Here is a 12,335-nt window from a genome sequence, read left to right as displayed (position 1 = left end):
CAATTACTTGCTTACTAACCTTTAGCCTTCTCACCATCTCTTCTTTAGATATTTTATCAGAGATTTCTTTGACTCCTGGAGGATATGTGATTTTTCCATCATTGGCTCTCGTCTTTGAATGAGCCATGATTTCACGGTTTTAAAACTGTGGAAAGAAATTAAGAAGACAATGTTGTTTAGCTAGTTCATGTTTACCTTATCCATCTCACTTTGACAAACAAAATCCAACTAGAAATATACTGACAAAGCCCATACAAATGAAAAAAAACAAAACCAGACAAAAGATTTTCATTGGTTTCAGTAATTTATAGTGTGGTGAACAGCAATGGTTTTGATATCCAGGTAGATCGTCCTATGACACAATAAAATTTCAAGAAGAATACAACAGAAAAAAGCTAAAACTCCTCATTCCTGAATGTATTTGATTTTCACAAGAGATGCAACAAATAATCTTATCATATAGTATGATCTGTTTCCACCACTTGGTAATAATAAATCCTTGGTAATAATAAATCTCCGAAAAGAGACATTTGAAGTGGACTTTGTGATCTATTTACTCGTTTGGAAAACACAATTTCCCCAAAAGCCTAAACAGCAGTGCTGTTGAAGTGTTACACATCACTAATTTTAATTTACCAATACTGCCAGACAAGCAGCTGATAGCGAATGAAAGCAGGGACAGAAAAAGAGCAGACAAAATAAGTCTTTGTGCCATTAAAGCCAAGTTTTCAAGCAAAAGACTGCAGATAAGCAAGGGTATCTTCTTCCTAAATTCCAGCTAAGAAAAGAACTCAGTCACTTGGTTTCTCAATCCCTTTCAACTGTTGAGAATGCAGATTGCCACCTAATCCATTCTAAGTTATGCAAAGTTCCACTGTTGTAGAGAAGGAAGCTGAACAGAAAGCTTTACTTACATAAAAGCAATTAATATAAAAAACGGTAAAAAAAAATAAGAAGATGTGTTGGGACAAGTAGGATTAGAGAAAAAGATGGTACCAGGGTAGCTACAAATGAAGACTGTAACAAAGGAAATAAATTTCTTTGCCACTGCCTTGATATTTTTATTTATTTATCTTAAGGTATGAATCTCTTCTAACAGAAGAGATCTGTCCTGAACTGTGAATTCCCAGTCAGGCATTTTCTTAGTACGGACCTCCTATACTAGGATCTCTGTACACTTTGAACTTCTCGGAACTAAAACATCAAAAATAAGCATCAGCCAGAATCCACAAGAAGAAATGGGTTAGCATCATGTTCCATGACAGCCATAATTAAAACTTACTGGCCCCCAAGCCAAGGTCATTCTACACTGAAGGAGAACTGGAACTTGAAATATATTCGTCCACCCAACCCCTCCAAAAAATGTCAACATATTTTATATTCTTCAGTCCATATTTCACGTCAACAACCAAAGTTACAGATTTTGCTTTATCTTCACTAATCTTTTACCAAACAAAAAGTTAATATTGACTTTTAAATAATTTTTTGTAAAGAATACATCCAGCAAAATACATTTTATTTTTTGAAACGGGGAAAACATGAGTAGAATGAACATAATCAGATTTCATTCAACAGGTATGATAGGCAATGTACTTCAACAAGACACACAAAAGCCAACTCAGTTTCTGTCATCACCTACCTATATCCAACAATTGAACAGTGCTACATACTTGCAGTTGTAGTAAAAACTGATAATGAGAAAGCTGGGAAGTAACAAAACTCACTGAAGTAACTTTTTCTAATACTCCCAGGAAAATATGATGTCACCTTTATCCCCACCATATTTTTTAATACACTGCCATGACAGTAAGTCTAAAACTCCTCAAAAGCACAGACGAGGTGATGTTATATATCATAGCTAAATTAACTTTAACAGCTCATCACAGCAGAAGGGAGTCTTGCTCTCCTCAGTCTGAGAATGTATAAAAGCATCAGATGCTTTGTGGGACCAATCAAGCTCAACAAGTCAAAAAACAAGCCTAATTGTTTTTGAAAAGCGTGTGACAAGCATCAAAGCTAACTCAAGGGAAGCAATAGTAACTAAGGGAATCGAGGAACAAAACTCCACCATCCAGTGGCGGATAGCTGTCAGATCAGATCAACTGCAGTGGAAACTTGATTAGAACATGGTGATGTAGTCTCATTTGGAGCACATTTTGAAATAATTCAAAGACTGAAACTCATCCATTATAGTCCAGTTGAACTGTCCAGCTGATACGTCCAACTGCCATGCAGCCAAGCTTTTAAGCTTGAGTGGCATCCAAGGTCTGGGCTTGAAATTGAACATCTATATTGTGTTTATGTGGCAAGGTTTTGGTAGAGGGGGAGGCTGAAGGGATGGCCCCGTGGGAAGAGACCAGGGGTTGTCCCCATGGTCAAAAGAGCCATTTCCAGACAGCTCCAAAATAGACTCAACCCGTGCCAAACCTGAGCCCATCAGTGACAGTGGGCTCTGTGATAACATTTTAAGAACTTGTTAAAGTTCTGCATGGCAGTTACGGGAAAGAAAAGCAACTAAATATGAAAAAACCCTTCAGACACTGAGGTTAGCAAAGGAGAAAAGTGATTTCCCTGCATTTATCTTGACCCATGAGCTTTTTCATCTTATTTCCTTCCCTGTGCCATTAAGCAAGGGGAGTGAGAGAGCAGCAGTGTTGGCACCTAGCAGCCAGCCAAGGTTATAGATAGAGTACAAAGCTTATCCCTCTCAGAAGTACAGAAAAAAACTAGATAGGTCTTAATTTTCAAAAAAATTAATAAATCTAATCTTATAGGGCCAAAAATAATTTTTAAAAGGCTCAATGAAATAGCCTATTACTTAGACCATAAGAGATAAAGAATTACAAATATTTAAAACTTTCTATGTGATATAAATTCTCAGATCACTACTAAAAGTTAATGGTAAGTTCTTCTAATGAAAAAAAACAATAATTGAAAAGAAACAGTAAAAAACAAAACCTATCCTTCAAACAAGAGAAAATTCAATGATAAACTATCTCCTTGTATGATAGCTGTCACTTCAACCATTACCTAAATAAAACAGTTTGTTTGTTACATCCCACTGCTAGAAGTTCCTGTTCTTCTAGGCTGCCAGCATAACTTTGTCAAAACAATCTTTGTCCAAATAAGTGAACACTTAGTAGGATCTAGGATTTTTTTTTGGAGGAGGTTTGTTTTCAACCTGATTCTAGCCAAATGCAAGTCTCTGTGATTTCACAGAAAAATTACAGCAGCTGTTTCAGCGAACTTCTCTCACAGAATAAGAAGACAGCGACAGCTAAGAACAACAGCCTTAAGGCCAGCTGTACCTAGAACATGCTGAGCACGTAAATCCATAAGCCAGTGAGGTGATATCTAATGACTGAATTTCAAAAAACTTTTAAAATTTGTTTCTAAAAATGCACTGTCTTCCTTTGGAATATGCTAGAAGACAACAAGCATTTTGAAAAAAGAAAACTCTTTGACAGCTTCTTTGAGGTTCAACAAGAGAGTCAGCTGACAGAGTCAACTGAAATTTTAGTTGTTCTCCACAATGTTTTCAGAAATCCAGTATTATTCCATATATACAATGAAAAGATAAAGTGCACAAGTCTTACAAGATGTGTCTGAGGGAGCTGGGGGTGTTTAGCCTGGAGAAAAGCAGGTTCAGGAGGGACCTTATCACACTCTACAACTATCTGAAAGGAGGCTGTAGCAAGGTAGGGGTCAGTCTTTTCTCCCAGGTAACAAATAACAGGACAGAGGAAAGGGGAGGTTTAAATTGGATATCAGGAAAAAATTCGTCACCAAAAGGGTGGTCAGGCATTGGAACAGGCTGCCCAGGGAAGTGGTAGAATCACCATCCCTGGAAGTGTTCCAAAGACATGTGAACAGATAAGTCTACTGGCCATTATATTATTAAAAGAGTCAATATTCAGATGGTTTCTATATAGTACACAACTTTATCTAACTCCACATACACTACTTGCTCAACAGTATATACAGATTGTGATTATGCAAATAAAACATGGATTAGTGTCTTGCATATTAAGTACCTATGCAATATACTTAATAGGTCTATAAATATCATTACAGGATGTTAAGTCAACGATCTAAAAAGAGGACTTAAACCACACTCCATTTAACTGTATTTTGTTTGGTTGACAGTTTACATTGCCTATGGTGATTTAATCAACTGAGCTAATCACTAAGCAAACTATGCCTTAACATTCATGAAGTCATGTGTCAGCAGTACCTTTCCAGAGATCCATACATGTGTTTAAATCCTAATCCTTCAAATAGTTCTGCAGAAATCTTATCCAAGTGATGAAGCAAGCTTTGGCAAATCAATCCTATATTCCTTGCAAGTCTGCCCCCTACCTTACTATCACCTCCTCTTTAAAATCCAGAATCCAAACATGAGGATTTAAAAGATCACCAGAAACAGTGACCAACTTAGAAAACTTCATCATCATTCTTATTTTTCAGAACTTTCAATGAATTATACATAATTCATTATATAGCTACATCTTGAGACCAGAATTTTTAAATTACACATCCAAAATCTAAGAAAGTCTACATAAATTTGACCTATATTAATACATATACTTTTAAATCTATGTTTCCAAGACATGTTTCAATGAGCCACTGAGATTAATCCTTTCTTCATGTTCACAAAGCTATTAGAAGCCTAAGTGAATTTAATAAATGGCTGGTACGGAAAAAATTGCAATGTGTAGAGAATTAAATATATGTGTTTCCACAGTTCACATCATTCCAACAAGAAGTCTAGCCCAAAAGGATTTCCAAATATTCATCAACATGTTCTCCATAATCAAGGAGTATCATCAGTGGCCTCTCACTGTCATAGGCCATTCTGTCAAAAATATAAAAACCGTTTAGGAGATGCAAGTACATTTTCCTAAATTGTCTCAGGGAATACTGCGAGGAAGTAAAATCTTTTCCATCTCATCAATCACAATACATATTTCACTCCAAAGCTCTATTCCTCTATCAGCATGTTGTTCGTCATTTCTTTTTATTATTTATATCTTTTTTTTTTTTAGTTTTGCACCCTCAGTGGGTAACATCCTGGTACAAATAAATATAAACCACGACAAATATTTCGAGATCACTAACTTTGTTTCAACAACACAGTATGCATGAAGAAATTGTCCCACTACAGATGTAATTTCCTCAAAAGGTGCAACAAGATATTCTGAAGAGACTAGTCAGCAACTTACAGAGGTGGAAGAGGTAGGCATCTTTCTAGTTCATCAGGATTATTAATAAAAACCAAATAATTTAATGATTTAAGTAATTTACAGAATTTTTTTACATCCTGGCAAATTCCTGCTGGTGTATAGCTGATTGACAACAATTTTGATCAAGGTGAGAAGTGACTTAGCTGTTAAAGATTTGCATTATCCAAGTGCCACTGAACTAAATCTATTTCCATAATAAATCTACTGCTAAGGAGTTATAACTTGGCTATAAAAAGCTACTCCAAGCTGAAACTTGGCAGTTAATTTTCTGCTATTGAATAAAATAGAAAACTTTAGAATGGTGGGCCAAGTGCGCTCATGTAAATCCAGGTCATTTTTCATACCGATTCAGATATAATGTCTAGATTGAATACTTTTCATTCTCTTTTAGAATCCATAGTATCAAGAAAATGTTAGCTTCCTATTTCTGTAAGGTAGCACTTTACATAGTAAGGACTGATACAGGAAGAATTTCCAGAAACCACTAATTAAAGGTCTTCTGGAATAAAGACCCACATTATAAGGTAAAAGTAACACTCTCAGTCCAACAAACTACATGAAAAGCACTGGGTTTCACTATAGAAATCCATTAATGGCAATCCTTTGGCAGTCAATATGTAAGTAATAACATCTATTTAAATTAGGAAACACTTTTTCAATCTTACATTAGAAAATACAGCAAAACACAAGTTTCTTTATTAACATAGTAAGTAAACACTTCGTGGAAAATTAAAAGATGTGCAGGTAGTAACTGTGCAAGAAGAGAGATCTTTGCAATGTACAGAGGATTTGAAGGATTCAGGAAAAGAACTAACACATAAGAACATTAAGACAAGACATGATACCAAAATCAGCATATGCCCACTAAAAGGCCTCAAGCAACTTAAGAGAATTGCAATCAGTTAGCAAATGATCCCAGGCAAGTCCCCATTTCTGCTAATAGTATCCTTTTTCAAACTTCATTAAAGTGAGCCTTCCAGAGATTTAGCAAGTAGAAAGTATTCAGTACCAACTTATCTCAGCACACAGCTCTCTCCAGTGGTGTTGCAGACACTTGCAGCTCCCATAAAAGAGAATTGACCCAACTTGTGAGTTTCGGCATTTTTTCAGATTTGATTAAAATTAAAAAATGACACCAATAAAACTGCCTCTTTTTTGTGCCATCTATGGGACAGCATTTTCACTGAAATCAACCCAGATGAAAATAAAAATAAATTATGAGGAACTACATAACAGAATTCACCATTAAACCATTCAATCACCTAAGGAAAAATAAAATTGCCCTATTACTGTGGGATCTCAGCTTTTATATTTCTACCCAAGACTAAGTAAAAGGGACTGCAGGAATTACAATTAAAATGTGCTATTTCTGTGCATGGCTTCAGGAAAAGAAATTACAAGGAGATAAACACTGGAAGATGATAGCAAATAAATCTGACAGAGAAAGAAGAGTGTACGCTGACCAAATATGATGTTAATAAAATAGACATCTGCAATATATTTCTCAGTTAGCCAAGTACTAGGGGAAACATTCCTTAGGTGGTCATATTATGCAACCATATAAAATCTTAAAAAACACAAACTATGACCAGTCCTGAGAGTCTTCACACAGAAGCAATGTGGTGATGTATACAATTCCAACACAACGGTCACAGGCAACGTCCATGGCAAAGGAAAATAATTGAGTTTTAAGCTCTTTGTCCCCTTGATTGGGGTGCAAGAAAAGTTTTCATACTACTAAGTAAATTCAAACAACCACTTAGTAAAAACTGTAAGTAGTAATTACAGCCCTCAAAACAGGAGAGCTGTACCACAAAGACCAGGAAATAAAGACAGAATTGGAGCCAAATTGCAATGTCCATTGTAAATAAGCTAAAAAAAAAAAATTGAACTTCAATGGCTTAAATCAAGAAAGAGAAAAAGTACTGCTGTAAAGTAATGACTGGAGAGAAAGAAGTTACCGAAGTATTCCATAAAGTCAGATGAATACCCACTTTCAAAGAAACAGAAGGTAAAACTTTGCTGTGACAACTGGTAACAGGTGTATTTAATCAGAAGTTACTGTATCTACATTAAGAATTTCACATTTTCAAATTAAAGTAACTGTACAGGCACCAGCCGAGAATTCATGAACCACTGTGGAATACAGAGCTTTTTAAAGGTATTTAAAAATTACGGTGCAGTACACTTCAATTTCAAAAAATTAAGGTATAGTACAAGAAAATAAAAGCGGCACTGTCACTAATAATGCAAAGTCAAAAAAATAATAATACTGCCAGTACAGCTGCACTAATTTGATATCAACAATATTTGAAGAGTTTAGGAAAAAATCTGCATGCTAAAGTCAGAATTTCAAAAACAGGGATAAACGTAACTTACAGGCTTATTTTATTACCCTGGGTCAATCTATGTTTGATCAGTCTGTGACAAAACAATTTACACTTTCCTTGCACTGAAAATCACTTATTACATAAGTATTAAATTGGAAATCATAGATGGACGGATCAGAGATGGATCAGATTGTCATGAAAGAAAAGATTAGAGAAAGAGAAATGTTTGTAAATATAAAGACTGCGTATGAACATCCAAATAAGAAGATATGCTGCAAGTCAAAGAAAATCAACTGCAAGGGGAAAAAAAAAAGGGTCTAAAGATGGGTCTATGCCTAGGTCCAGGTACAGTTTCATCGTGATTTTCCTAAGCAGTTGTGCTATTCAGCATTAATTCTAGAACAAGGTACTTCAAGGGACTTCTCTCCTCATTGGAGACATTCAAGAACTGTCTGGCCACAATCCTGTGCCATGTGCTCTAGCATGACCTTGCTGGAGCACAGAGGTTGGACCAGATGACCTATTGTGGTCCCTTCCAACCTGACCCATTCTGTTATTCTGTGGAACAAACAAATTAACAACCCCCCACAAAACCAGGACCTCAACATCTAACACATATTTCAAAGTACTGGCAAGAACTGGCTTGGAATACTATGTGCAGCCACCAGCACCCATCATGCAGACAATTTCAACTGGAAAAAGCACACATAAAGTCTATTACATCAGGACAGTACATACACAGAGGCAACAAGAAGAAACTGTCAGTAGGGTAAGTGGAAGAGAGTCAGAAATCACTATAAATACCAGAAATACTAGGAGATCCCATCCAAAGAAAGTGAACCACCACAAGGCAAAAGTTCCAAGATAAACAACTGAGCCATTGAAGAAATGGGAAGAATTTCTTCCCATTTAGAAACCAGAGGAAGAATTCTGGTTTCTAAATTAAAAATTAAGACAACTTTCTTGTCAATAAAAGCAAAATATCCAAATGGAATACAACACAGCTTAATCAGTATACAGAGGAGATTAGTATCTTGCTGTTGTATGGTATGTGAATAGCTATTTGAAAAAGCAGACCTTGAATTCCCATAAAATATTTCTTTTAAGAGAATCACCAGAAACAATTAGAGAAAGTTCTTAGGCTTGTACTTTAAAACAAGAGAACTGAGAACCAGACTAGGTATCAAAATTTCATAATATCACTAGTTTATGGCCACAATATTGAGGCAGCCCTCTTTTGGCAGGGACACTACTTTAAGATTTAGTAAGGCAGGAATGATTTGCTTCCTTCCTCCAACCGCTAAAAAAGAATGGGGGAAAAGAGGCAGGAATTATTATTTTCCTTTACATTAACTATTTTCAAAACAGCAAAACAAAAAACACTCATAGAAACCTTAGATATCTTGCATTACACAATTTCAAATGATTAAAAGCTGTAGTACTTTCACAGAAGGGGAGAAAAAAACCATGCAAGAACAGCATGGAAGCCATGGGGAAAATAATGGGAAAATAAACACCTTAACAGACAGACATTAGGTACAAATCAAGTTTAATCACTGTGTTGCCCCCTGGGAGGAAACAACACTTGGTATTTAGCATACCATTTGTTTGGCTAAAATGCCTTATTGAGTCCTACCATGAAACTTTGTTGGTTTTTTTTGTTTGGTTTGGGGAGGTCTTTTTGAGAATTAAAATTAAACAAACCTTCTTCCCCCCTAACCCCCCCGAAAAACCTCCAACACTAAGAATATTTTAAAAAAAATAAAATATAAAAAAATAAAGAACTAGAAGAAATATTTTTTTTAAATACCAAAAAAATCAAAATAAAACAAAACTAAAACAAAACTGAAACCAAACCAACCAACAAACAAAAAATCCACACAATAAGAACACTGGTATGCTACCACAGAAGCAAAACATTTCGTAAATTTTTCCAGATGGACAACCAAAATGAAGTTGCTATTGTAACAAGTCACAATTTATATACCTAAGTGAGATACCTTTCCATTCCTAACTTTGTATATAATGTTAAAAAAATACAAAATTAAATGCCTCACATCCTATTGCAATTTATCTGCTACAGAATTGTGAAAGATCAAAGAATGCTAGTGGGATGAGTTGAATTCTAAGACATAAAAGAAAGTATGGGTATTGAACTACAAAGTCAGATGTTGTGCTAAAGTGCATTCACTTCTAATCAATATGAACTTATAAACAAACATTTACATTATAACTGCATACAAAAATCTCAGTACCAAAACCACATTCAGCTAGGTGTTTTACAAAGAGATGTTGTCTACCCAGATGGCTTCTATCAGTTCAGCTTTTTGTCCCAGATAAAACATTCGCTTTTTTTTACTTTTTGCAAAACTGTGACAGAAAACCATAGACTGAAAAAGTAATTGTGTCCCCAAAGACAGAGGAAGAACCCATAACTGTGATTACAAAACACAAATTAGATGAAGACATACTACAACCAGGTTAACTAAATGCATTATAAGACCACAGGACTAAAAGAAAGAGTCTAACCACCTGCTACCATAGATGAATCTACCAGTGGGATACTTAAAAAAAGTTGAAGCTGAAGACTCGTTTGATGTTCAAGTCTTAACTTACCTTTGACACCTACCTCAAAGCTCAACCAACATGTCTCTGCCTATAACCTATTCACTCCTGTAACTTTTTGTAATACAGTTATTCATCTCTTACAACTATTTAGCCCTATGGGGTTGTATTTTCACACAGTGGTTGAGGTTGGAGCGGCTCTCTGGAGGTTACCTGATCCAATCTCCCTGCTCAAGAGGGGTCTCCTAAAGCCGGTTTGCCGAGGAGCGCATCCAGATGGCTTTGCTTTTGAGCATCTCCAAGAACAGTGAATCTGTCAATTCCCAGAGCAACCTGTGCTGATGCTTGATTACCCTCACAGTGGAAACATGTTGCTGTGTGTTCAGAGGGAACCTTGTGTTCCAGCTTGTGCCCACTGCCCCTGGACCTGCGAGCAGGCACCACTGAGTAGAGTGTCTCTACCCTCTTGGTACCCCACTTTCAAAAATTTACATACATTGATACATTTTAGTCCTGGCTTCAGTAAAACAGGAGCATACCTACCCTATGTCAACCTTCTCCATAGTAGATTTTCAAACTCTGTGATTTGTTTTCTGTTTTGAAATTAATGTTTAGTAATTAGTTATCCTTCAGTTGCAGCTCATCACTCACATTAGGACACAAAGAGATGGAATGAAGCTGCATCGGGGGAAGTTCTGATTGGGCATTAGGGAAAGGTTCTACACAGATAGGTGGTCAGTCACTTCCCCAAGGAAGTGGTCACAGCACCAAACCTGTCAGAGTTCAAGGAGTGCCTGGATAACACTTAGTTTCAGGCAGTCCTGTGTGGAGTAGGGAGCTGGACTTAATGATCCCTATGACTTCCTCCCATCTTGAGAGTTTCTATGATTCTATGACACATTCACTGCACAATGACAGCCACACATGCAGTGTGCAGTTAGTGTGCATATTATTCTTGTGCTCAGGCTCAGATCTGTGCTGATATGCAGTAAGGACACATACCTTATTTTACTAGGCTGGATTACTTCCTTACTTCCCTGAAACCCACTCCTCAAGAAGGACCTCTCCTCCTACCCAAGAGAGCATTAACAAAATACTAAATCAAAAACAACAACAAAAAACCCTATACACTCCCCACTGGATTGTGTTCTGTAAATAGAATCCATTAGGGTACAAGTAACATCTACAGAAAAGACAACTTCACTCATTTTTTAAGGATGGGTTTTGCAACCAAAAGGAGCAAGCTTTAAATTATTAATAAATAGATGTAGCTGCTTGCACCATGACTGTAAGCATACAATCACGATACGACGGTTCAGTTTCCACCATTACTTAAGGTATCAGAACTGTTCATGTGTACATTATAGGTTGCTCTCTCCTCATTCCCCTGAAGTTAGAAGGTGAACATAAACAAACCAGACTAACAAACACATCTGGTAAATCCTGCTGACAGATGAATCCATCTCTAATCCACTTGTCTACTTACAAACAGATGTTGCTGTTTCTTTAGCAGAAAAAGCTGGATTTGTTCACACCTCAGCCAGATTCTCAGCTGAAGAGAAGTCTGTCTTAATTAAGTTTTTAAGATAAAAAGCTCAGCTTACCATGGAAACAGCCAAGGTATGGACACAGTTACTTCTACTAACTCCACTGCAGGGACCAACAAGCTGTATCAAATGGACTAGGAAGTTTAGGGGTTATGCAAAAGGCACTCAACCAAGATGAAAACTTAATGGGCAAGGGAAGAGAAAGAAAAAAGGGGGGGAAATAGGAACAAAAAGTGCAAAAAAACTCCGAACAAACAACAAAAAACCCCACCTCTATACACCACAGTTTATGTAACCTATCAGCCTTGAGGTTCCTAATATGTACAATGTAACCAGGTATATGAACAGAGAGTGTGAAGAAGATGGAGCCAGACTCTTCTCGGTGGTGCCAAGTAATAGGACAAGAGGCAACAGACAGAAACCGAAACTCAAAGTTCCACCTGAAGACAAGGAAGAACTTCTTTTCTGTGAGCGTGACTGAGCACTGGAACAGGCTGCCCAGAGAGGTTGTACAGTCTCCTTCCCTGGAGACAGTCAAAAGCCATCAGGACATAGTCCCCAGCAACATGTTCTAGGGGATACTGTTCGAGCCAGGGACTTGGACTAGATGACCTCCAGTGGTCCCTTCCAACCTTATGCACTCTATGGTT

General features: G+C 36.7%; 1 protein-coding gene across 5 annotated transcripts in view; it reads right to left on the bottom strand.

Moving 5' to 3' along the window:
* PDS5B (PDS5 cohesin associated factor B) overlaps window positions 1–12,335 on the bottom strand; it is a 100,298-nt gene that overhangs the window by 80,544 nt on the left and 7,419 nt on the right. For all 5 annotated transcript variants that reach the window (XM_017818609.1, XM_017818611.1, XM_017818610.1 and 2 more), the window contains exon 2: window positions 20–145. In XM_017818609.1, coding sequence (XP_017674098.1) covers window positions 20–127 — 108 coding nt within the window. In that variant the 5' untranslated portion in view covers window positions 128–145. The remainder of the gene's footprint in view (window positions 1–19; window positions 146–12,335) is intronic.

Source organism: Lepidothrix coronata, unplaced genomic scaffold (assembly GCF_001604755.1).
Source record: "Lepidothrix coronata isolate B3197 unplaced genomic scaffold, Lepidothrix_coronata-1.0 Scaffold69, whole genome shotgun sequence".
Lineage (NCBI taxonomy): Eukaryota > Metazoa > Chordata > Aves > Passeriformes > Pipridae > Lepidothrix > Lepidothrix coronata.
This window is presented reverse-complemented; position numbering and strand designations above follow the sequence as displayed.